At 43.4% G+C, this 27,500-nt stretch overlaps 1 protein-coding gene across 3 annotated transcripts in view; it reads left to right on the forward strand.

Moving 5' to 3' along the window:
* The window catches only part of LOC143037607 (NADPH oxidase 4-like), a 199,052-nt gene that overhangs the window by 80,434 nt on the left and 91,118 nt on the right, over window positions 1–27,500 (forward strand). The window contains exon 1 of one of the 3 annotated variants that reach the window (XM_076206093.1): window positions 103–335. The exons of the other annotated variants lie outside the window; for them this stretch is intronic. Coding sequence (XP_076062208.1) covers window positions 288–335 — 48 coding nt within the window. The 5' untranslated portion in view covers window positions 103–287. Of the gene's footprint in view, window positions 1–102; window positions 336–27,500 lie in introns of those variants that run through there. 3 annotated transcript variants of the gene reach the window in all.

Raw genomic sequence — 27,500 nt, forward strand, 5'->3', positions numbered from 1 at the left:
GGAGGATGAGGTAGGAGGCTGGGTGGGGGCTTGCATTTGCGCGCGATGCACCATGTTGTTGACAAGGTCGCTGAAGATCTATGAGGAAGATCCTGTAGTTGGGCCAGCACCTCTTGGGATGTCTAACGAGGCGCTGCAGGTTGCGTGTGTATGCGGGCTGGCTGCCTGGCCCTGCGTGGTCTTGTCACCCACTATTAAAGCTATCGTCAACAGAGGCACAAAGGGAGTTGTTATAGTCGGGTAGGTGGAGAGAGTGAGGGCGAGCGCGCGTTCGTTTCTACAAAGATATGTTTCTTTGTCCCTACCGTGCTTATCGTGCGTATCGTAGGATGAAGGTAATTATTCCTGAAAAATTGTTGTGAAACTGTAGAGATAAGCTATGCTGGCTTCAAATGCATCTATCAAATGGACGGTTGCGATGTGTGTGTGTACATTTGTGTTCGTAAATATTCGCGCATGCGTATTAAGCTTGCGCACAGGATTTGTACTTGCACAAATTAAGTTTAACATTTAAGAATTCGACCCGAACATCCAGAAACAGACTCTCATGTGAATAAAATGGTGTGGCGTCAGCCAGAACGAAATATACAAGATACCATCTTGATAAAGGTGTATGAAACTACTGAATACTATACAAAAGAATTTAGGGCTCTTTAAGATTTTTTTTATCCACGAATGCCAGACGATTTTATTCTGAATTTGTGCTCCCTTAAGGGATTTTGTTATGGTTAAACCTAAGCGGTTTTATTAGGCCCAGAGAGCATTTCGTCTCCTTAAGAGGGTTGATTGCCTCTGCGCATGCGCGTACGGGCGATTGAATGTGATACAGTTGCGATATTAAATTGAATAAACACGATGGACATGCAAGAGTCTTCACCAATTTATTTTTTGTTCTCATTTATTCTATTTTTTTTTATCTATCTTTTTATTCATTTATTTATATATTCCACTTGGTATTTTGATTTATATTTTTTGTGTATGACTTCTGTATCTTTTTTTCTGTTGTATTACATTGCCTAGCAACGTTGTATACCTTTATATATCTACCTCGGTGTACATATGCCTCGTCTGTGTCTAGTCTTCGTTCATGTTTATCTTCTTTGAAGCTATTTCCTTGGTTGCTGTTTATGTAAATGTTTGTTATTTATCATATTCACTGTTAGGAATAACGTATATGAGACATTATCATGTGATTGTGTGTGTGCGCGTGTACCTAATTGTATTTATATACTTGTAATATACAGGGAAGGAGCTACACTATTTTGTCCTGTTTCTTTCTTCATCTATCATACTAATGAAATCACTTATAGTTTTAGATTAGGCTGCATCAACTTGTAATCTATATCAGGAGGTCGCGTATCTATATAGAAAACGGTGTTTCGACATCCTTTAGCAGCGTTTCTCAACCAGTGTTCCACGGAACCCTAAGGTTGCGCAAAAGGTCCCTAAGGGTTCCGCGAGAACAAGTGAGATAAGCTAATGCACTTTTGATTTTTTATTTAATTTCATATACGTAATATGATTAAACTCGCACGACATATTCTTGGTTATTGTAATAATGTAATATAGACATCATCCTATCTAACCTATTATTACGATGAAAATAAAATGAGAAAGATATGGTATGGTTTTTTTTCTTTCTTTCTTTTTTTTTTTTTTTTTTGCGCAGGGGTTCCTTGAGACATGCAATTTATTTTAAAGGTTACGCAAGGGTAAAAAGGTTGAGAAACGCTGCTTTAGAGACATGATCTTTTTCAATTTGTTTCTGTGACCTTGTGACTCTTGTCCAAAAACAAGGGAACTTCTTTCGGTGGTACTCTTAAAAAGAATTCTTTCCCTTCCAAGGATTTATATAAGGAAATATATTTTTTAAGAATACTACCGTAGGATTCTTACTCTGGTATTCTTAAAAATTTGTTTTCACTTCCAAGGATTACAAAGGCGGAGCATGCCAACAGGAGACCGTTTGGTCCATATTTAGGTCGGATGCAAAAAAAAACTCATAATAATAATTAAGTATTAAAAATGACATTATTATAGTTTTTATTTATTGTTTTATTACTGTAATGATTTTTTTTTTCGCATCCGACCTAGATATGGACCAAAAGGTCTCCTGTCGGCATGCTCCGCCTTTGTAATCCTTTGTAATCCTTGGAAGGGAAGACACATTTCTAAGAATACCACCGTAAGAATCCTACGGTAGTATTTCTAAAACATATCTTTCCTTACATAAATCTTATATAAATCCTTGGAAGGGAAAGAATTCTTTTTAAGAGTACCACCGAAAGAAGTTCACTTGTTTTTGGACATTTATATAAGGATTTTTTTTTTTTTAAGGCTACCACCGTTTGTTGGTTGTATGTAATCCCTATAGTGACGTAACACCACTTTCGTGTCCACCTTTTCTCTTCTTTTCTTTCAGTGAGGACAGTTCTTCCTCATATCTCTTCGTATGTTTTATCTACTATGCTAGTAAACGGTTTGAACGTTGCTTTACGCATTCCTTCAATCTTATGTTCATTACTGTATACAGAGACCAAATCACTGCTGCATATTCGTATCTAGGGTGGGTCGCGCATTCTGTGATCTATTTTCTAACATTTCCTTGTCTATTAAGTGAAAATATATGTTTATATTTGTTAATAATTCTACTCACGATTTCTGCTGATATCTTTGCCATGTGACGATGTATCAGTAACTAACATTCCCAGATATTGCCTCCTTTTTTTTTTTTTTTTTTTGTAATTGATTAATTTCCCGTTGAGTAATTCATTGTTGGCCGTTTTGAGTTTTTCTCCATTTCCGTTATTTTGTATTCTTTTTTACGTGATTGGCTCTGCATATTTAGTATTTTGTCTCGATCTTGTAAACATTTATTCGTCTGCTCGTGCATTATTCCTCCCATGATGCTTTGAAGATGAAAACTGACGACAATTTTGGCAGATAACGTTTAAGGACAAAAGGGTACAATCAATTAAGGCTTCCTCCTAAAATGGCATCAACACTATCTTCTCATGATCTTCGCATCGTATGCAAACATGTTAGTGTAGCTTTATATGTAACTCCCATTGCGTCATTACTTAGAGTAAGAACGTTACAGGTGCCAGAACTGACCCCTGTGGGACTCCACCAATCACTGCCTTCCATCCTGATATTGTGAGGTACATACATACATATACCAAAGGCTTTTTCCCCCTTACAAGGGAGGTAGCCAAAAAACAAAGGCATAGAAACCACTCCCACCCATTCCATCCCCCACATACTCCACTTCCCTCTACCCTCTTCCCTCCCTCTTATATTGGCGCCTCCTGGATGACGGGTCATCCCTGCATCTTGTCCATTGCCCTGGGTCAGAAGCAGTGTCGCAAGACACAGCACATCCACAGCAAGGCCGCTTCATTAAATCGGCAACCCCCCTCTCCATCCCCTCATGCAGAAAAGGAGAAGACGGGGTACACTTGGCAAATGCTTTCGCTAGATCCAAGTATACGCAGTCCACCCAACCCCCTCTCTCTTGAAGTACATCAACTATACTTCAAGTAAAAGCTTAGCAGGTTTGATACACATCTGAATCCTTCTTCAAAATTCGAATTATATGTCTGCCAAAATGTGTGATTAACTTTCATCTTGGATCACGTGCTGGACTCGTGATCAACAGCTATTACCATGCCGGATGAAAGCTCATAACTCATACATGGCCCGATATACGGGCGGAATTCGTACTCTGACCTTACAAACACGCGCGTGCGCTCACAGTTCCTTCCCTATCATAGCGGGATTGCCTGCTTGGAGCGCTGTGATTATTTTTCCCGGCTCTGGGCGGGGACCGAACTCAGAACCGCTTGGTTAGTAGGCCAAGTCGGTGCCAATACACCAGCAAGCCAGTTCGTGTCTTTCTGTGTGTGTGTGATTCACCTTGGTTTCACCTTTACCTTAGTCTTTGGATCACGTGTTGGACCCGTGATCGACAGCTATTTCCCTCCCGGAAGAGAGCTCAGAGCTCGAACGACCGATCTATGGGTAATGGTTTGATCTTACACGCACACACACACCCTAACTCCCCGCCCACGAGAGTTGGAGTAACGATTCGAAGCGCAGCGATAATGAAATCATTTTCAGCCCTGGGCAGGATTCGAACACGAACCGCCGTAGTGACAGTCTGGGACTCTACCAACCTCGCCACCGTGTGTGTGTGTGTGTGTGTGTGTTTCACCTCTCTTGGTGGAACAGTGACTTTGACCTTTGACCTGAGTCCTTGACATGAATTCATCTCGTCTTTGCAATTGCAATCGCGATCTGCTGCAGACGATAGGGGGATTCCCCGCCTCTCCTGACTCACCACTCACAAGAACTGGGCCATCGGTGCAGCGAGGAAATTGGGCCCGGCCTACTTTTCCTCAAAGACCTGTGACGGTTATCCTCATGCTCTTGGATCACGTGTTGGACTCGTGATCGATAGCTATTTCCTTCCCGGAAGAGAGCTCAGAGCTCGTATATGACCGATCTATGGGTAATGCTGTGGCCTTACACACACACACACACACACACACACACACACACTCACACCCAACTCCCCGCCCACGAGAGTTCGAGTTACGACCCGCAGCGCAGTGATACTGAAATTATTTCAGCCCTGGGCGGGATTCGAACCCGGACTGCCGTAGTGGCGGCCGGGAACTCTACCAAATGCGCCACGAGTTGTGTGTGTGCGAGTGCAGTTACTTAATCACGTATATATTTATCTCTTTTTTTTATGTATCCTTGCGTATCCTCACGGTTGCGAGGACGCCGCTCAGTATATCCTTAGATGGGGAGGGAGTGTGCGGCTCCTTATTCCCCCGCCGCGCCGCGTCGACAGTGCTGTCCGGGTACGAAGGCACTCGCCGCACCTTTTATGGGCGCATTAGACGCTGCTCGTCACGAGAAACTGTCGCCGCGGACTGAGCTCAAGCCTCTGTCCGCTTTCTTCGTCTCTCACGAACACACACACACACACACACACACAGCGGTCCGGGTTCGAATCCCGCCCAGGGCTGAAATAATTTCAGTATCGCTGTGCTGTGGGTTGTTACTCCAACTCTCGTTGTGTGTGTGCGTGTAAGGTCACAGCATTACCCATAGATCGGTCATATATATGAGTTCTGAGGTCTCTTTCGGGAGGGGGGGAAGGGATAGCTGTCGATCACAAGTACAACACGTGATCCAAGATCATGGTGAATCACACACATAAACAGAGTTTACAGAAGTGGAAAATCATATGTGTCAATCCCATTCTTTAACTCGAGAGTAGGTGATGTGATGCAAAAGAGAGGGCTGGGTGGATTGTGTGTACCTGGATCTATTGATGACATTCGACAAGCCACCTCACACTCGACTACTATGGGAATCATCAAGGAGAAACTCTCAGGTAAATTACACGAATGTATGAAAGATTTCTTAAAGAATACGCACATCAGGAAATTTTAGTGAAGGATAAGATGACAGGAAAGAGGCAACTGATTAGTGAAGTCTTGTGAGTATTTTCGTCAGCAGAGGTGTTGTTATAGAAATGGTAAAGGAAATATTTAAGAAGGACAGCAGAACGGAGGGAATAGGGAATTTAAATTTTTATCAGGGATCACATGAAGCATCGTCACCCCAGGTTTCGACAGGGTGACAATTCTTCATGTGGGCTATCCTAGGGTGACAATTCTTCTTCATGTGGGCCATCCTGAGTTTACGATTCTTCGGTTGTATAAGTTGATGACAATAAGCATAACCCTCATTCAACCTAACGTAACGTAACCTAACCTAACCTTATCTTTAATCCTGAGTTTACGATTCTTCGGTTGTATAACGTGATGACAATAAAGCATGACCCTCATTCAACCTAACCTAACCTAACCTAACCTAACCTGATCTTTATTCCACTGTTGATATTCGGCGTACTGGGGTGACAAATCTTCAGGTGGGATCACATGGTGTGACGATTCTTCATGTGGGCGTTCTGAGGGTGACAATTCATCATGCGACGCTTTATCAGAATTCTATTGTGAATGTGGAGACAATTCTCGAATCATAAAAGAATGCTCTGTGTGCCTCTGGTTCGTAGGGGTGTCGCTAAAGTGTCTGAAATATGGTTTGCATAAAATATGCAGTCAGTTCCACGATAAGGGCGCTAGCGGGGCTCTACGAGGGTTGGTACTAGTACCTCTAATGTTCCTTATCTATGTAAATGACAAGACAAAAAGCACGACAACCTAAGCTAATATGTTTTCGGACGATGTTGGAATCGTGAGAAGAGTGAGAAAGAAGTAGGACCATAGATTAAAAAAGATAACTATAGAATAATGGTAAGTGAACGAATAGATAAGAAAAAGCGTATATTTGCCTGGATCCTAGCTTAGAGAATTAATCTCAACGTAAAGAAATTCAAATGATTGAAAATGGAAAATAGCTCGAACAGGAACATAAATTGAATTATTCAGTGGTTAGAGAAACAATTGCTTAGAGGTAACTCGTCACTTGACAAATATTTAAGGAATATTGTAGGCGAGACATACGGTTTGCTGAAGAGTATAAAAGTGATTATTCACCGTATGGATAAGGAAATTATGAAAAAAAAATCATAGAGCTTGATCCGCCCTAGATTGTAATACGCAGCAGTGGTATGGGCTCCGCATAGACCAGCGTTTCTCTAATTTTTCCGACCATAGCACCCCCTGTTGTCATGTCTAAGCAGCAGTCCAGCACCCCTATTTTGTTATTAGAAGGATAAAAGAAAGTGAAGTGTACTGCTTGATGGTTTATTTTCTTGATTCCTTAGAACTGAAACAAATTGACAATATCGTTTGTAGAAGAAATAAAAGCACCCTAGAATAATGAGATAGCATGGAAAAAGTCAAGTATGCACATATATCAATGTGATATTTGTGTGCATCACTTCCCAGCACCTCCTATAATTGATTTCAGCAACCCCAACCTGGGGTACTAGCACCCCAGGTTGGGAAACGCTGGGATAAAGTGAAAAATGTAAACAAGATTAAAACGATACAAAAAGTAGCGACCGAAGTGCTCCCCAGCTTTACAAACAAGACGAGGAGAGGCCAGGGGCCGAATTTATACACGAGGGTTTTACCGTCTCGAAGAATTCCCTAAGGATTCCACCAGCCGAATAAAATCGCATGACGACAGAAGGAATAAGACTTACAAGTCGACGGTGGCACCCAAAAGGGGTTAAACAATATGGTGGCTAATCCTTTCTCTCCATGAAGGTTAGCATTGACTGAATGGAATCCTCTGGCATCACAATATCGGTGGCATCGGCTGTGACGGCTGTAGTGGTTGGAAGGAAGGCGGGGGGTGAGGGAGGGAGGGAGGTCGTTTGTGTACGGAACTCTCTGGTGTATCCCGTATTTATGTATTGCTGTTCCCTAGCCTGCTGGAGACCACTTTATCCACTAAATTAAATCGTTGTGCATCAAACTATAATTATTTTCTGGCTTGTGGCCCCCCTTGTGAAGATCTGTAGGCCTCCAAGGGGTCACGGTCCTCAGGTTGAGAGCCACTGGTCTAGTGCCAGTGACGGGGGGGGAAGGGGGGAGGAAGCGCAGGAAATTGGAGAAGGAGGAGGAGGAGGAGGGAAGCCGTGGGAGATAGAAGAAGAGTGGAGAGAAGAAGTGGAGGGAGAAAGGGAGGGGAGGTTTGGAGAGGGAAAGGGGTGAAGAGAGGAAGGGAGTGGCTGTGGAGAGGAGGAGGAGAAAGTAGGGGAAGTGTAGATAAAGGGAGGAGGAGATGGTGGGAAAGGGTGGAGGGGATGAAGGAAGGAAAGATAAGAGAGGAGGAAGTAGAAGGAGATAGGGGAAGGTGGAGAGGAGCGGAGGGAGGGGGAGGAGGTGGGTGAGTGGTAGGAAGGGGAAGAAGATGGAGGTGGGGTGGCAAGGGGGGAGGGTGAAGAGGTGGGGGGAAGAGGAAGTTGGAACAGCTGAAGGAAGGATGGGTGAGAACTAACAGGAAGTGGGAGAAAGGTGGAGAGGGTGATTGGGGGAGGAGGGAGTAGTGTGTTTTGCTTGTGGTTGGTGATGGGGGGGAGGGTAGGAAGGGGGGAGACGAAGAATTTGTATTAATCAATTTACTTATTTGTTTGTTTGTTTATCTTTCTTTTTACATAACTGCTCTTTTTGACCACTATCCTTCTCTTCAACTGACTGTAATCTCCTTGCGATAGCCTGGGGAGAATTCACAAAGAGCGTGACTGTACTGATAAGCTTAATCGAGACTGCTTTGAACTCCCTTCACTCCTCCTCCTCCTCCACCCCCACCTTAGCTTAATAAAATCGTCTGGCGACAGCCTCGTTGACATCCGTGAAAGTTGCCGTAAAAGGGGATCTAGTTTGGACCCGCAATTTTTTTTTTTTTTTTGTCATTTTCAACAACTCAGCTGACAGGATCTCGTTTGGAAGAATTTAATGTCGTTGTTGATATTGTTAGTCTGCACCCCCCGTGTTATTCAGCCATAAGACTTGTTATGTTCATGTCTGTGTCTTACAAAGGATTACAAAGGCGGAGCATGCCGACAGGAGACCTTTTGGTCCATATCTAGGTCGAATGCGAAAAAATCATAATAATGATAAATAAATAAATGAATAAATAAAAACTATAATAATGTAAATAATAAATAAAATACATAAATAAATGCATAGGTATAGTTAAATAATAAACAAACAGGTAAATAGTAAATAATAATAAATTCACAATAATAATGATAAATAAATGAATAAATAAATAAAAACTATAATAATGTAAATAATAAATAAAATACATAAATAATTGCATAGGTATAGTTAAATAATAAACAAACAGGTAAATAGTAAATAATAATAAATTGACAACGTTTGCAGTCTATGAAGACACGACTCCGCGTATTATATGGAAACGGGGCCGTCTGCCCGTAGCCTTGAAGAATGACCACCTTAAAGAAATATGTCAAGTGTAGCCATTCCTGAGCTTCAGATTGCCCTACGGCTGTTTGGGGGGCGGGGGGGAACCAAGGGGTGTAGTGGCACAGTGGGGGTGATGCTCTAGACTCGTTTTCTGGAGGTCTAGAGATCGATTCCCAACGGGATGGTCTTGACAGGAAATTCTTGGTCATCTGTTTCCGTAGCGAGGTGGAGCGGGGTATGCTGACTTGTTTTACTCTGGTTAAGGGAAATGGGTCACATGTATATACGCATAAACACATACACACACACACACACACACACACATATAGACTCGACAGCGCAGTGGTAGCGTTCGCAACCGCTACTACCGCGGTCCGGGTTCGAATCCCGCCCAGGGCTGAAATGATTTCAGTATCGCTGCGTTGCGAATCGTTAATCCAACTCTTGTGGGCGGGGAGTTGTGTGTGTGTGCGTGTAAGGTAGCATTACCCATAGATTGGTCATATATGAGCTCTGAGCTCTCATCCGGGAGGGTAATAGCTGACGATCACGAGTCGAACACGTGATCCAAGACCATGGTGAATTACACACACATACACATGCAATTTCCGGGTAGGAGACGGTTGTCTAGACAGCCCTCTTGTGTACAGAAAAAAAGCGGACGATCAAGTTGACAGAGGTATCCGTTACAACCGTTTCACTGATCCTACAAATTCTGGAGGCGGATCTCTTTCTCTCTTTCCCTCCCTCCCTCCTCTCTCTATCTATCTCTCTCCCTCTCTCCCCCCTCTCCCTGTCTCTCTCTTTCTCCCCCCTCTCCCTGTCTCTCTCTCCCCTCTCTCTCTATCTCTCTCTCCGTGTCTCTCTTTCTCCTCCCTCTCCCTGCCTCTCTCTTTCTCCCCCCTCTCCCTGTCTCTCTCTCTCTTCCCTCTCTCTCCCCTCTCTTTCTCTCTCTCCCCCTCCCCCTCTCTCTCTCTTCTGTCTCTCACCCCCTCTCTTTATCTCTCTTCTCTCTCCCCCTTTCTCTCTATCACACACACACACACACACACACACACACCTACAGTTTATGAAGAGGCATCGACGCAGACTGAAATAATAAACTGAGGTTTTCAATTTCCTAGAGGAGAAGGTTGTTGGCAGTGATGTCGAATTGTATGAAGTGTGAAGGAAACACGTAAACAATTGGTAAAAGAAGGACGTGAGAAAAGCTCCTCTGTCTGATGGGACCTCGAGTTAAGAACACAGGAACCAACTGACGAACAAAATTAATTACTTAATTGTAAGAAACACAGGAACCAACTGACGAACAAAATTAATTACTTAATTGTGTGCTAATTGGAGGAAGGGATAACACCACAAGACTGGAAGAGAGCTACTGTAGCACCAATTCATGGAAGATAGATGATATGGATTAACGTCACAGAGGACTTTGTAGCGTGGAATTTAATGAACCATACCCTTGGTTCAAATTCGCCGGTGGCAGGATTCGAACCGCCATACCCTCGACCTTTCGCATGTAACGACGCCCTAATCCGCTCAGCCAGCGAGCTTCAAATGATAGAAATTGGAAACTTTAAACTGAGTTGAACAAAGTCGTCAGCCCGTTCTCCCGACAAACGGAAATCTCCAAATGACCATCAAAGAGAGACTTAACTAACGTAGGAATCTGTTATTGGCAGAGTTCGAGTTTCAACTTTCTAGTATAGTTACCCAGTAACCATTCCAGTCAGGCGACTTTCTTTACAGACATTAATCTGGCAGGTACCAAGAATGCCTTGTATTCTCTTTTCTTTTCCTTTCCCCCTTGTCCAACAAGATCATCGAACAGACGAAATGTCACGGAATTTTATGGCTTTGAATCAGGGAAGGCCATTTCAACGTTAATACAAGCTTCCATTCTCCTTCAGTTGCGCGTACCTTTTGCCTGGAAAGAATCGTCTGGCGTTATATAAAATAATATAAATTAAGTCTTGAGTTGAAGGGAAAGCTCACAGTATTTGTGTATCTACTTAGTTGTATTATACGGGAAGGGGAGCTATGCTCGTGGTGACCCGTTTTTGTATCTCGCAAGATCAAGTTTGTTCTTAAATTCTTGTATTGTGTTTGCACACTATTTCTTCATCCAATTTGTTCCATATATCTATCACTCTGTGTGGGAAGCTGTTCTTTTTCAGGTCTCTTCTGTAGTTATCCTTTTTGAGTTTCATTGCATGTCCTCTTGTTTTTCCTCTGTCCCGCTTTAATAAGTCCTCTCTATCAAGGCATTCTTTTCCTTGAGAGAGTGTGTATGTGTGTGTGCGTGTACGCGCGCGTGTGTGTGTGTGTGCTGTGCGTGCATGTGTGTGCATATAGACTGCAGTACTTACCATTACACAAGGGACGATGTTCAGAGGTGGGAAGGAGAGGAGGGAGGAGCGGAGGGAGGGAAGTTACTACAAGCAAAAACCAGACCGATGACGTCATCACAACGAGGAAGAGGAGGAGGGGATAGAGGACTCTGAGGGAAAGGAGGGGAGGGTGAGGTGTTGGTGGAGGAGGAAGAGGGGGATAAGAAACAGGAGGAGGAAGAGGGGGATAAGAAACAGAGGAGGAGGAAGATGAAGAGGAGGAAAAATAAGCGAGGATTGAGAAGCTAAAGCAACTGTATCCTTTTCAGTGAGCCCAGCGGGATGCTTGTCGATAGACGATGGCACCAGCGGGGGAGGGAGAGGGTAGGGGGGAGCGAGTGAATAATATTAATTCTTATTCACCCTTCACGATGGATGGGTCCTTTGGCGTCGCCTCTGGTGAGGCTGTCGTTACGTGACTATGTCCTCCTCCCCCTCCCTCCCTCTCCTCCCGTCCCTCTCTCTCTTTCAATCGATCTAGTTTTATCAGTTTCTGAATATATTATTTCCTTTACTATCTCCCCTTCCTTCTTCAAATCACCCTCTTTTTTTCTTCTACCTTCTCTGCTACCTCCTTGCGATTTTCCATCATCTCCGCCTGTTTCATATACCTTCCTTCAGTGTTCATTAAAAGTTGTTCACTTGTGCGCGCGTATATTTTGCTATATAACTTCGATTTAACGCAATAGTAAGATTTATCCTTAAATCTATTTCCTTTTGTATCGAAGTATTGTGAAATGGAATGATGTTTGAGAAAAACTTGGGCATATTCATTTTTCGTCTGTCGGTGTCACACTTCTCAGCCCAGTCACTTGGTAAAATTGTATAATCAACTACTTCAGAACTTACTGTCTTTTCATAAAAAAAATTCCTCCTAATTAGCCAAAACTTTATTTAGAATTGTTCCCAGTCTAGGTAAAAACACCTAATAGGTAGAATATATCGTGTCTCATTATTACTAGGTAGATTCTTTCACTTGTGATTAGAGAAAGTCAGGGCATTGTAACTAATTCCACAATGATCATGTTATGGCATCACTCGGGTTCGGCAGCATGATGTGACGTAATCTTGGGAACGGTCGACTTGAATTACGGAGTTTGATGCAAATTTGTTTGGATTGATTCGAATGAAATTAAAAAATCAGATCTTGTCATGACCAAAAAGATGAAAATTGTAACAGTACTTGGCCTTAACAAAGGCCCTTACTACGGCAAAAAAAGAAAAGAAAAGAAAAATAGATTGCATAAAAGTTTCCATTGTTATAACCGGGTAAAGTTCATCGACGCTAAGTCGTTGGTGTAATGTGATAAATTTGACTGATTTTGTATCATACATGAAATATCTTCCCAACATTTTCTACCTCCAATTCGTTGATTTTATTCGGTGATTTTAAAATTCGATTCGGCGATTTCCTCACTGATTCGTTCCGTTTGATACTCCCTCGATTCGATCTGACTGGATGTTCGTTACGTACCCAGTTTGCAGCAGCGACGGCGCAGAACTTCCATGTAGTGTAGTTCTCAACCTTTTGAGCGTTATTTCTACCACCATGAATTTCAACAATCGTATGGCTTCCGTTAATTTTTCACGAATACCACCTGCCAAAGAAAAGTAATAATAATAATGTTTGTAATGATAATTATATTAAAATGATGAGAAATTTTGAATTATTACAAAGTTGACATTCATAATTATCTTGTACATTTCTTCAGTCAGAATAGAGCGAAGGATTTCTTTTTCAGACGATATAAATGTACAATTTGTAACACCAGAACACTTAAATTCTTGTCATGGCCCTTAAGTGTTTTAGTGCATCTTCAAACCTCACACTATATACACACTTTTCAGTGGTATTGTCCCTTTGAAATATTCGGTGAAGCATAGGCTGTTCTAATTTTATTTACGTTGATCTTGGTAAGGCGGACAGGGCTTTTCGATATTTCAAACTCTACACTCTACACTCGATGCATCATTTCTTCAAAGAATTCAGCTTTTAAATTTTAGTGTCGTAAACTCACTGCCTTGATGTCTTGGCAGGGCTAGACATTGATGTAGATGGCCTCTTTGGCATTGCGGTGATAAATATTACACACTTCGCTGGAGAAATTCGCAGAACTTGTCCAGAACCAACCACTCAAGCGTCAACGCATAAAATTAACGAACGACAGAAGTCAATGGGTGGCGGGACGCTTGTGTTTACGTTTGGCGGGAAGCGGAAGCTGTAAGCGCGGGAAAATCAACTCGATTACAATCAAAACGATTCGCTTAAAATTGATACTCTGGTTCAAATCATACGCGTCGGGTTAAATAAACATTTTTAAAACGACTTGTTAAATCGGCATTCTACTGTGCCACCAAAGGTAAAATGTGATCACACCAGATTTTCTAGATGGAATTTATGTGTTTTTGAGTCTCGTATAATTTCAGAAAGGCTTTTCTAATATATAATAAAAGCTTCAATAATATACATTTAAAAATGATGTCGACTTGCATGGGTGCACATACTTTAAAACGAAAGAAAATTTACACACACACACCTTCCATCTTCCCCCTCCTCCTCCTCTTCCTCTTCCTACTCCTCCTCCTCCCCATCCGTCTCGTGCTCCTCCTTCCCTCCCCTGCTTTTCCTCCTCCTTTTCCTTCTCCCCATCCCCCTCATCCTCCGTCTCCCCCTCATAATCTTCCTCTTTCTCCTCTTCACCCTTCTCATGCTCCTCTTCCCCTCCCCTACTTCTCCTCCTCCTCCTCCCTCGCTTCATCCTCCTCATCCAACCTCTTCACACTCGTACTTCTTTTTCTTCCCTCGCCACCACCTCCTCCTCCTCTTCTTCTTCCCCTTCCCTCCTCTTCCTCCCCTTAACATGCGAGTCAATCCCTTACTCAGTGCTCCTTCTCCCTTCCTTCCTTCCTTCCTTCCTTCCTTCCTTCCTTCGTTTCCTTCCATTGCAACCTCCGTCGGGTCGTGTATAGATCTGCTTGGTGCACGCAGGCGCGGGAAGCAAGCTTGCGATCCTGTCATAGGTCTTGTCCAAGTCTAAGAAACCCGTATGACCGTTTTGTGGTCAACACACTTTTCTCACTCACCTGTCTTGTGCCAGACGGTTCTATTCAGCCCCAAGAGTAGAGATTGAGGTTGGAGACCACAAGAGATCTTGCTGGATATTTCCTGGCACCATGAGACTTTATTCAGCTGAGGGTAGGACACCAATCATTTATGGAAATAAAATAAAATCAATAATTACAGTCTCTGTATATTTTGTTTGGCTCTGCGCGGGGATAACTTGACAGAAAGAAATAATTCTCACGACGATAGCGCCGGGAGCCTTTCTGTGAAAGATGCACCTCATATGTACATACATATAAATCACACTGCTACTACAAGAACTACCTTAACCTGAGCGAGGTTAACCGGGTAGATTTAATCGAAATGAGCTTAACTTTGGGAGCGCCAACTCCTTTCTTAAGGAACCGGTTTAATACAAGTAAAATAGTCTGTTGAATCCTTACTCCTTCCCCCACCCCTTCTCCCAGGTTAGAAAATGGGTTTAATTCTTCCAAAACGAGACATAATAACTTTTACCTTTTATTTTATTTTAGTTTTTATTTTATTTGTCTTATTTGTTTATTTATCAATTTTTTATTTTTATGGCCCTTGAAACCATAACCAAGTGTATAATTGTATCTCGAAAGGATTTTGAGTTTGACACGCCTACTCTAGATTAACCCCTTTACGAGTGTTCAATATGACGAGACCAGGCAACGATCTCACCGCCGGCTACTTGATGTGGTGTACGTGCGTGTTAATGGAATTGTACGATTGTCATAGATGCTTTCCCTTTTTGTATATAAATGATATGTAATTTATCCGTATTAATTTATATGTAATTTATTTATATTGATTTATTGAAACTGTTGCGTATCATGATTGGGTTTAGACGTGTCGATTTTGTGAAGGAATCGTGCGGGTTTCTATGCTTCCCGCCAGACCAGGCTGAATTCATGCGTCAGTTTCCATCACGCCGTGAGAAAGAGCACACGCTTTTATCTGTTGTGCTAAATTATTTATATATTTCGATCTTATTTCATTAGCCTCTTACATGCTGATGGAGAAACGCAACCGTAGCTGAGGGCCTATCTTGGGGTTAGTCTGCAGTGGTATAGACGCGGTAAAGGAAACATGGACTGGAGGTGAAGCTTTTATTCCTGACGTTTCGTCTATCGACTTTCTCCAGTCCATGTTTCCTTTACCGTGTCTATACAACTTGTTCACATGGATTTTCAATCTGCAGTGGTTTGTTATTAGCAAATGGTGAAGGAAATTGTCCGTGAGAAAAGGATCCCAAAAACTCCAATTCTCTTTAGACTTGTTAAAATGAAATACGATGCGACTGTAGGCTACCCAAGCTGCTGTCTTTGCAACGAAAACTCAAAAAGGGCATATGTCACATTTAGAAGTACTATGCACAAATCAAACTACAATTGTTACTATACAGAATATAAGTACATACTCATGCATATTTACATATTACTCTGAGAGACATAACACTGTTAATAGAGATATATTTACATAACTACTAGTTTCAATGGGTGACATCAATTAATACAGGGAATTAATGGTACGCGAACATTATAGAAGATATTTCTTTAAGGCGTGACCTTGCTCTTTCAAGTCGAAAAGCGTTTTATTAATTTTATTCAACCTAAAGACAAGTAGTTCTCTTCAGTAGAAAGAAAAAAACACTAATCCTCGGCCCTGTTCCCTGGGGACTTATCGAAACGGAACAAAATCGTCTAACAAGAGAATAAAACCCACAGACTGCTTTCGTGCAACTCGCAAAGGTACATCGATTGCCTTCATAAAACCCTGCCATCTCGTTAAGGTGTCGTATTTACATATTTCATTCTGGCTAGCGCCAAACGACTCGTTCGTTTCTGTTGAGGGGAGAAGGATCCCTAGCCCAGTAAGGTTAAGGGTTAACTAGCGAGTTGGAGAAACAAGGGGTGATTCCCCGAGACTAGTTTCGCGAACGCATCTGATAAAGCTATATTTATTGTTGCCTTTTAAGGCCGTCCCGATAAGTATTTCAATAAAAACGGAGTCTGAGAAACTCTCCGGGGAGGCTGATAGCCTTCTATGGACTAATAGGTCTCTGGTTATCAATGGAGTATCCTCCCCCCACCCCCACTTTTTTTTTTTTTTTTTTTCTTTTTTCCCTCTCTCCCAAATGTGTGGACCTGCCGTTGCCCATTTGCAACACGTCGACTGGACCCTAATCAATTTCGACTCTCTTCCCCTCCCACCCACGACACTTATCCACCACCCATCACAACCTGAAATCTAGATCCCTACATCCGCTTCCTTTTACAGCATGTGCTCCTACCAATCCCACGCTTCGCTGCTCCCAACGCCCCTTCTACCTGCCTCCCAACTTGCGACTCCTTAAATGCCAAATGAGCGCGATTAAAATCGGCTCCTCTTCTTCCCTACCTCTTCTGTCTTCGTTCTAGAAGTACCTCCTCTCCCTCTCTTCCCTCCCTTCCTCCCCTCTCCTCTCCTCTTCCTCCTTCTCTTCCTCCCTCCAAGAACAATATATGTCAGCATTTCGTCGCCGATAAATTACCAAAGCTTTTCCTCATAAGGACAATAGCGTCTCATAAACGAGAACCATTTTAGGTTCATAGGGTTGGACGGGAGGTGTGGGTCAAATGTGATGTTCCTTGACTGAATGAATGTTGGGGCGTCGCTTTAGAAGGTGTGCACGGTATGAGGCGCTTATAGTTTGCAAAGGAAGTTCGTCTCTTGAAGAGAATTTGGAGAGAAGATTGGCGAGAAAGTAGGGGGATCTTGCTATGGGTTGTGTAAGAAGACCATTAAAGTAAAATGTATGGTTTAGTAAAGGGAACAGCACAAGAAAAAGGTTTAGTAAAGGGAACAGCACAAGAAAATTCGTCTCTTGAAGAAAATTTGGAGAGAAGATAGGCGAGGAAATAGGAGGTTCTTGCTAAGGGTTGTGTAAGAAGGACAATAAAGTAAAATGTGTGGTTTAGTAAAGGGAACAGCACAAGAACAGGTGTGGCTGTCATGAGTTGTGAGAAATCTATGGGTGAGACGAGAGTGTTCTGTTCTTAACCCGTTAAACTCCGATGACAAGATGTCTTGTCATTTGGTCAAATAAAACAAAAAATCATAAAACACCAAAATGTTTGATCAAACACCAGAAAAATATGACGTCGGTCCTCGCGCGGTCAAGCCGCATCAGATGATATTCGGATGTACGGGCCGGCGCGAGGCCTACCATATCCGGTTTTTCGTATCTACACCACAAGCGGCTGACATGATTTGAATGGGTTAACTGAATAAGTCCTGTCTCATATGTCAGATACGTTGAAGAAATGAGGGACATATGCGCATATAAGGTTTGATAGTCTTTTATTGGTTTGCCTCGTGTTCGTCCTAGCATTTTTGCTACAAGTTTTGCAATATGGACTAGATGGTGGGTAGACTAGAAATATATTGCAGGTATTGGCCTGGAAACATTGAAAAGGATCAATACCGCATCCTGAGCTGCCTTGTCGCTTTGTTCGGTATCGGGGTTGCCAACATGAGATGGCACCCCCGCAAAAGGACAAGGGTTTGTAGCGGAAGGAAATTCGAACAGGGGACGACAGGATTTCGTCGATCAGTTGGTGGTAGAAATATGGGGTAGATAAACCTTCTATGGTGCTGCTTGAGGCAGAGATGAAAGTAGGGTAAGGAGGTAGTTGGGTGGAAATATCTAAATTCTATCTGCGGAAGGTACTGGCGCATAACCCACTCCGCGGTCGGAACAGGAGCCGTCGGTGTAGATGTTGATGGTATGGAAATGAGAAGATAAGTGCGAAAGAAACACTTGTTGGATGATGTCACATGGTGCTTAAATTTACGGTCGTGTAGCCGGGGCAAAGCGGAGACTTACAGGAGGGTTGGGGTGACTCATCAAGGGACTTGGATAGGTGTAGCCTGTAAAGACGTTGTTAGTTATTTCTACTGTGGATAGCAAGTCTGCTATATTCATACCGAGTGGACGGGCACAGTGCAAACATCTGCGGAATTATCGAAGGTTTAAAGGCAGAAGAGTGTGGATAACTAGGGTGATGGGGGATATTTTTAGTGGTGTCCAAGTATGATAAAGTGCCTAAAAGGTGTATCCGATTTGTGCATATAAACTTTTAACTGTGGACAGGACCTATGGGGTCTACCGCTCGAAGGGCTGTGGATGTGGGAAATATGTAGGTTTGGGATCCATAATCAACTTTGCTTTGTATGAGGGTTTGGTAGAGATCCCCAAGTAGTCATCTGTCGGACTCCAACTTACCTGAGATAGTAATTTGAGGTCACGGGTCCAAATAAATGGAGCTTATCGATGTTTTAGATGAGGGATCCAAGAAAAGCGAGAGTCAAAGATCAGGCCCAGAAACTAAGTCTGTTAAATGACTGCCAGGGTGGTGTGAACTTTAACTTTGAACTGTAATATAGACCTTGGTGCATCTATTAGTGGGATACGTTTATGGATATGGGTTGCATGACAAAGGAGTTCGCTAGATCGCTGTTGTCTGGGTCTTTCAGTCACTGGATACGAACGGGTCGGTGAGTCGGGAGGAGGGACGATCTCATCTTGGGGGAGTCTGTAGGGAATGTCCATTGGGTGTGTGGTTTCTTTCAAGGAACAGGTTGAGGGTGCAAGTTGGGGAAGGTGTGTTTGTCCACGCTTTGGGAACGGAGATGAATTACTGAGGGATGAGGGTATGGAAAGGGGGCTTTGGGTTCAGGGTGTGAAGAACTTGCGAGTGATCAGTAATACTTTATCCTAATTCTTTATCCTAGATGAGTCTGGAGGTACTGAGAGATCTAAGAGACTAAGCTATGAGGGGCGGCACGGGGCTATGTGGATTTGGTTTGTTCTCTATGGGCTGTGAATCTATGTATCTAGAACGTGGGATTGGTGCAGGGTTGTGGCGTGTCTTAGCCAAGACCCCACGGATTTAGACAGCGCAAAACTCAATGAGTAGGGAGGGAGGAAATTAAAATATCTAAAATGTTTGGGATGGAGCTGATTTGGTGGCGCCTTCGAGGTGGAGAGGATACAGGTATGCTATTTGTTTATTGCTTCAAGTGGGTAGTTGATTCTGTTTATTAAGCGGTAAGGGGAGGATTGTTGATTGTTGTGTGGAAAGGGTTTGGGAGGGGAGAAGGAAGAGAAGGGTTCATATTGGGAAGACGTGATGGGTCAGCAAGTGGTGGGGGTTGGTGCGTAGTAGGTTGGAGAGGACGTGTTGTGTTCGTGGCCTCGATGGGTGGGTCTTCTAAGATGGAATTGTTGAGGAGGAGTCATTGTAGTAGTATTTTACTACAGTATGTGAAGGTAGTCATCAGTGGGAGAATGGACGGTATGTAGAAAACTTTAATTCTCCCGGTACTTATATAATGAAATTTCAATGCGAGTATAGCTGATTTCAGCCGATGTCTTCTCGGCGGAACATAATTCTTCATGCAAGAAGGACATATTCCATAATTAGGAGCACTGTGAACAAATTTGCATACGTATTACGATTCTAACCATACAGAATAATAACACTAACATTTATAGATATTTACATATTGATTTGAGGAACATAAAACTATTAACAAAGATATATTTCCATAATGCATGTCCCAGCGGAGTGGCAATTATTAATACAGAAATTAATTATGGTACATGAATGTTATAGAAAACGAATTCTTCAAGGCGTGACTTTGCTACATCTGGATCGTCGTGCTTCTGTATATGTAATTCCCGTGTCAAACAACATCGATCTGACCCTGGTTTTGGTCTCGAAAAACGATGCCTTTCGAGGCATAATTTACGTTCTTCAGCTCCTTGCCTCTCGCCTACTCCAAGCTTTCCAATACATGGCTCCTGGCACGTTCTTCCCCACTTTAGTATTCAAGGCGCCGACTACAAACTTGTATTTTTTTTCTATTTATTACTTGCCTCAAATAGTTATAGAAAGATTCATTGTCGTCGTTTGCATTTTGTGAAGTTTGTGCATAATCCTGATTATGTTTGGAGTGCATACATTCAGTTTCGCCGCGTGCACTCTCTGAAGTTGGTGCGTAACCCTTAATTATTTTTAGTATCCTTTAAAGCTACTCTCTCTGAAGCATTACTGAATTTCACCACATCACCAGCAGTCTATCGACTAATCAAGAATCCTACTCCACTGGATATTTCATTCTCTTTGCTTTCAAAGTAGGACAAATAATGACTGTATTGCATGAGCTTTCCTCTTCCCGTTAAATCTCACTCAGTACCACGATATCCCAGCTGATGTTCTCCAATTCTTCCATCAAACTCTTCAGTTTGTAGTTTTCTGCGAAGGTTCTCGCGTTGTATGTGTAGATCCAATTTTGTTCAGGTATTTTAATGTCCAAAACATACAGTAGATCTGCTCGGACAGCGCTTACTCTCATTTAGAGGCACACGAGGTAACGCGGTTGGAACTTTAAGTGACGATGATCCACCAGGAACGCCTGTGAACGAAATTGGTCGTGCTGCTCATGATAGGTTGAAAGTTTGTAGCAATATAGTCTCTCCTTGCCACCCAGTTTCTAATGAGATACATCTTTGGTGCCACCTTATTCTATATATTCGGTGGAACCCCATATAACTATAGGATGCCCTGCAGCTTCCGAACTGTAGTACTGTTCCAGATTTTGGTACCTGATGATTAGAACCTAGTGTAAGTTGTGACCAGAGATTTCCAGATATCACCATTTCCTCTCCTCACCATCACGCACCATCGCCGGAGGAAGAACGAAGTTATTGTTAACATAACAGGAAGAAAAAGGTTTTGGAGAAACTAATAGTGATGTTGGTCTTTCACTCGCTACTTCACACTTAGGATTGACTTACCTGATGGGAGTCGACCCCCCAGGGGGGGCACTACCTGAAGTTGGGGAGGCAGTAGTTAGATTCTCCCACCCCCGCGTTCCGGTGTGGGGGTGGGGGGGTGGAGAGCATAAACAACCCCAACAGAAGGAGAAGAAAGAGCTTTGTCGTCATTTTCACCTCTTCTACGTAACCTTCCTTCACTCCTTCCTTCCTTCCTTCATATTTTCTTTCCCTTCCCTCCTTACCTGTTTTCCTTGCCTTTCCACCTTCTTTCCTTCCCTCCCTCCGGTCTTTCCTCCAGGGTCTTCCTTACCTTCCTTCCTTGCACTTTTTCCTGCCCTCCTTCCTTCCTTCCTCCCTCCCCTCCCTCCGGTCTTCCTTACCTTCCTGCCTTGCCTTTGTTACTTCCTTCATTCCTTCCTTCCTTGACTTTCACCCTGCCTTCCAGTCTCCCTCCCTTCCTTCCTTCCTTCCTTCCTCCCTTCTTTCCTTCCTTCTCTACATCTTTCTTTCCTTCATTCTTTCCTTCATTCTCTCCTTCCTTCACTTCGTCCATCATTTTTCATGCGGGCCGATAAATCGCATGTTAGTCTGTTGGCGTGCGCGCGTGCGTGCGCGGTATCCTACAGCGACGTCCTCCCTGTCGCGTGTGGAGGATTCCTCTTGGTGGGTCCTTACCCTCCCGTGCCCTCCACATTCCTCCACATCCCTCCCTTCCACATTCCTCCCCTTCAGTCATCTACTTTCCTTTCTCATAATTTCTTTCTCCTCCACATTTCTCCCATTTTCCTTTCCCTTTCCTTCCTTCCCTTCCCTTCCCTTCCCTTCATTTCCCTTCTTTCCCTTACCTTTCTCGTATCTTCTCTTTCTGAAATAGCTCTCTCCTCTCTCCTCTTCTTTCCCGTTTCCTTCCCTTCCTTTCCTATCATTTCTTCTCCTTGTCCTTGCCTTCTCTCCTCTTCCCTTCCCTTCCCTCCCCTTTCCTTTCTCTATTTCCTTTCCTTCTTTCCTCTACTCTTCCTTCCCTTCTCTTCTCCTTGTCCTTGCCTTCTCTCTCCTTCCCTTCCCTCCCCTTTACTTTCTCTTCTCTCTGTTTCCTTTCCTTCTTTCCTCGACTCTTTCCTTTCCTTCTCTTCCCTTCTCTGCTCTCCACTTCCCTTTTCTTCCTCTCTCTCTCTCCTCTCCACTTCCATTCCTCCTTCTCCCCCTTTTCCTCCCGTTTCATTCAATTCCCTTTCCTCCTTGCCACCCTTAAAAAACCCTCCCCTCTCTCTCTCTCTCTCTCCCTCTTTCTCTCCTCACTCTTTCCTCAAAAATTCCTCTCTTCTCTCTTTCCTTACTCTTTTTTCCTCTCTTCTTTCTCTTTTTCTCTCTTCTTCTTTCTTCTCTCTTTCCTCAATATTTCCTCTCTCTTCTCTCTCTTTCCTCTCTCTTTCCTCTTTCTCTCTCTCTCTCTCACACACACACACACACACACACACACACACACACACACACACACACACACACACTCAGCGGCGGCTGGTGGTGGTGGCGTGAGACGCTGTCGCATTTTCTTCCAAATATGGCCTCCACCACATCAACGTTACAAAGAGGCAGCTCGTGGTTACCAGCCATTAGCTCCTCTTTGTCCTCTTGGGTCGTACACAGTAACCTCTTGGTCAGTGACGTCGTCTTACGTGATCACTTGACTGCCGTCAGTCGATTTTATTCAGGTGAAGACTCGAACTTTTCCCCCAACACACACAAGCGTGACTCGGCCGACCCGACCGGGATTGCGGGTTTCGTCAAATGGTTTTATTATGTCAGTCGTCGGGTGATTTTATTCACTCGAAGGGGAGACGTCTCGACATCCAGAGGGTGTACTCGTGGCCGATTGAAATCGCTCGATCACATGACTGTGCCCGTTCCTGTGAAGGGTGCCCATGTGATTAGATTATATCTATTTATTGACAGTATAGTTGTTTTCCTCCATTGGTGTGTATTTATGTATATATATATATATATATATATATATATATATATAATATATATATATATATATATATATATATATATATATATATATATATATATAACTTGATCTTGTCTTCCGGTGTTCATATTAAGCTTCCCTCAACGTTTCCAGAAAAAATAAATTAAAAGAAGAAACAAACATACACACACACACACACGCAGTCACACACACACACACACACACACACACACACACACACACACACACACACACACACACACTGTCTGTCTTGACAGAGACTGCAGCAGATCCGAGGTGAATACACACACACACACACACACACACACACACACACACACACACACACATATGCGTGTCCTGTTTGCATTTTTAGTGCAATCATTTTTTATTCATGCAGTCACGGGGAAGTGTTCTGGAGGGAACTGCAAGGGCGAATTAAACAAAGATGTGGATGAAGGGTGGAGAGAGTTCCCCAATTGGGGGTGGGAGGAGGAGGGGGGAAGAGGAGAGGGGGCTGGCAGGCTGTGGGGGGAAGATGCAGACAAAGAGTGAAGTGGGAAGGGGGAGAGGAAGAAAAGGCTTTTGATGGGAGGAAGAGGGGGAGGGGGGAGGGAGTAGGGGGAAAGGAAGGGGGAGAGGGGGGAAAGGGAAGGGAAGGGGGAGATGTCTGGAGGAGATAGGGGGAAGTGTGGGGGAGTAGGGGGAAAGGAAAGGGGCAGAGGGGGGAAAGGGAAGGGAAGGGGGAGGCGGGGGGGAAGGAAGTTCCAAGAAAGGGGGAGATGTCTAGAGAAGATAGGGGGAAGTGTGAGGGGGGGAGGGGGAGAGTAGGGGTGAAAGGAAGGGGAAGGAGGGGAGTAGAGGGAAAGGAGGGGAGTAGAGGGAAAGGAAGGGGGAGGCGGGGGGAAATTAAATTCTAAGAAAGGGGGAGATGTCTGGAGGAGGTAGGGGGAAGTTGGGGGAGGGGGCATATGGGGAGGAAAGGAAATAGAGGAATGAGGTTGATTGGTGAAGAGTGTAGGGGGGAGAGTGGGAGGGGAGATATTGAAATAGTGGAAAGGGGGGAGGAGGAAGAAAGAAGGAAAGGGAGGAGAGTGGGTGAAGATTATATGGGGGAGGGGAGATTAGGGAAGAAGGAAGCACGGGAGGGGAGAAGAGGAAGGAAAGGGGGGAGAGGAGGGAAAGGGAAATGGGGGAAGAGGAGGGAGGAGGAAAAGGGGGAAGGAGAGAGGAGGAAGGCTATTGGGGGGAGGGGAGGAATTTTGACGAGGAATAATATTTATCTGAATGGGGGGGATTGGGAAAAGGAGATGGGAGACTTTAATGCGGAAGGAAAGAGTGGGGAAGGTGAATTATGGGAGGAAAAGCGAGGAGGGGGAATAGTCTTTTTTTAGACGGTGGGAGGGGATGGGGGCGAGACGGGGACGTGAGGGGGGGAGACGGTAGACAAATGTCTCTGTCTGTCTGTCTTTGACGAAGGCAAAGCGTCAACTTTCCCTTCTTCCTCCTCCTTTTCCTCCTTTTTCTCCTCCTTCCCTCCTCCTCTTCCTTTTTCTCCTCCTCTTCCTCCTTCTTCCTCTCCTTCCTCCTTCTCCTCCTCCTCCTCCTCCACCCGCTCCCTCATCCCTACATGGAGCAAGGGAAGGTAAAGGAGGGGCCCCGGGGGGGGAGGAGGAGGAGGAGGGAGGGGAAGAAGAAGAAGAAGGAGGAGGAGGGGAAGAAGGAAGAGGAGGAGGTAACTGGCCTAGTTCATTTACGAAGTTCTCCTGCAGTGACATGTGGACTGCATTGTATCTATCCAGCCTGTCGTTAGACGATTTTATTCAACTGAGGGAAAGCCCTCGTGTAGTCGGTGTCTCTAAAGAGGCAAGGGGTAATATTCGTAGGAATTGAAAGCTTTACTGAATAAATCGTCTGGCATTGTGACAAGAGAGAGAGAGAGAGTGGAGGGAAGAGAGGAAGAGCGGAGAGGTCAAGAGGAGACGTGGGTGGGGAGGAGGAGGAGGAGGAAGAAGAAGAAGAGTATTACATCGACGCGCAAAGGACAAGTGGTATGATAAATATTTTTGTTCATACTTCGCATTTATTACAATACCTCTTTCGATTTTTTCGTATTTCATTTTGTTACATTTATTTATTCGTTTATCCACTTTTTGTTTTAGTGTAACATGACTGAATATATATATATATATATATATATATATATATATATATATATATATATATTATATTCCTGTGTTCATATATAAGTATTCTTTGTTGAAAATGTAATCTCTTATTTTGTATACTTTACTGTGACATTTGTGTGGCAGTCGTTCCTTTGAAAGGTGCTTTTGTGTCGTCAGCGTCGTTTCTTGTCGTTGCCAGCGTCGTCTGAAAAAAATGGCGGGAAAATGTGGCGTGGGTTGAATTGTCCACATTTCTATTTACTCGTTTATTTTTCTATCTGCCTATTCTCATTTATTTATCTGTTTATTAATTTGTCTATTTATTTATTGATTTTTATTTATGTTTTTATTTATGTTTATGTTTATTTGTTCTTTTGTACAAGAAGGCGATGTTGTCAGAGAAAGTCGAACCAGCATCCGGTCAATAATAAAAGATAAACAAATACCTAAAAAATGAATAAATGAATAAATAGATAAATCGACAAATAAAATAAAATGAAATAAACCAATAAATAAACGAATAGAATTAATAAATAGGAAATAAATAAGAACACAAAGAACAGAATTAGGCTTTAGGCAACAATCAGAAATATAACAAAAATGGACCGCATGATATGATTATAGGCTCATCCTTCAAACACGACAAGCTTCTCGGTAGACACCAGATCCATCATCACGTTTTCTGGTGAACCACACATTATATGATCCATGCAGAGAAAAAGATTGACATATGTAAAGAATTTTGTTCTTTTCAAAATGATTCAATGACAAAAACATTCACAAAGCCTAAAATTGTCCTCATGTTACCAAAATAAATAAATAGATAAAAATAAAATAAAATTATTAATAAACCAGTGATCGTCTACTAAGTGGAGCCTTGGTGGTCCCTTGCATGACCCTCTGGCCCTCTGGGAAGCAATTCAGCCCCTGTACCTGACCACAGTAACTTAACACAGCTTGGTCAGGTGGGAAGATTGTGACTGTGAATTTGATCAAAGCACAATAGTATACAGTATATTTCTTCTCAGCAAGTTCTCTCCCTCACTCCCTCCCTCCCTCTCTCCCTCCCTCCTTCACTCCCTACCTCCCTTCCTCCCTCTCTACCTCCCTCCTTCACTCCCTCCCTCCTTCCTCCACTCCCTCCTTCCTCCACTCCCTCCCTCCTCCTTCACTCCCTCCCTCCCTCCCTCCCTCCTTCACTCCCTTATTCCCTCCTTTCCTCCCTCCCTCCTTCACTCCCTCCCTTCCTCCCTCCCTCCTTCACTCCCTCATTCCCTCCTTTCCTGCCTCTTCCTCCCTCCCTCCTTCACTCCCTCCCTTCCTTCCCTCCCTCCTTCACTCCCTCATTCCCTCCTTTCCTCCCTCCCTCCTTCACTCCCTTCCTCCTTCACTCCCTCCCTCCTTCACTCCTTCCCTCCTTCCTCCACTCCCTACCCCCTTCCTCCACTCCCTACCTCCCTCCCTCCTTCACTCCCTCCCTCCCACCCTCCCTCTCGTGGGATTATTGGGATCGGATCACCCGACCTAAATCAGGGATAATTAACAGCCGAATAGAACGGAGGTGTTGGTTGACAACAGATCGTAAAAAGTAGAATTTTAAGACTTCAGCCGACGGTGATCGTAGATTTTATTATGGCTAATGCTGCGAAACGATTTTATTCAATTAAAGAGGACGATTTATCTAGTCAGAAGTCCGTGAAAAGGATTTGTGTGTTTATTGAAATTATCGCAATGTGATTTGATCTGGCTATACCGTAGAAAAATAGGAATATAAAATGATAATAAGTAAATAAATGTATAAATAAAAAAGCGAATAAATAGATAAATAATACAATAGAAAATCGCAATGCGATTTGATTTGGCTATTCTGTAGCAAAATAGGAATATCAAATGATAATAAATGAATAAATAGATATATAAAAAAGCAAATATATAGATAAAAATAGAAAAACGAATAAGCCTGTCTTAATTAAATAACTCAATCTCAACTCTATTCTATTTCTGTTGCTCTCAAGGTTGAGGCGGGGGGAGGGGGAGGGGGGAGGGGAAGAGGAGGAGAGATAGGGGGAAGCAGGGAAGAGGTGAAAGGGGAGTGGGTGGAGTAGGAGGAGAAGGGGGAGGGGGTGGAGTAGGGG

The sequence above is a fragment of the Oratosquilla oratoria genome, chromosome 22 (genome assembly GCF_046742065.1).
Source record: "Oratosquilla oratoria isolate Oo_2021 chromosome 22, ASM4674206v1, whole genome shotgun sequence".
Classification (NCBI taxonomy): domain Eukaryota; kingdom Metazoa; phylum Arthropoda; class Malacostraca; order Stomatopoda; family Squillidae; genus Oratosquilla; species Oratosquilla oratoria.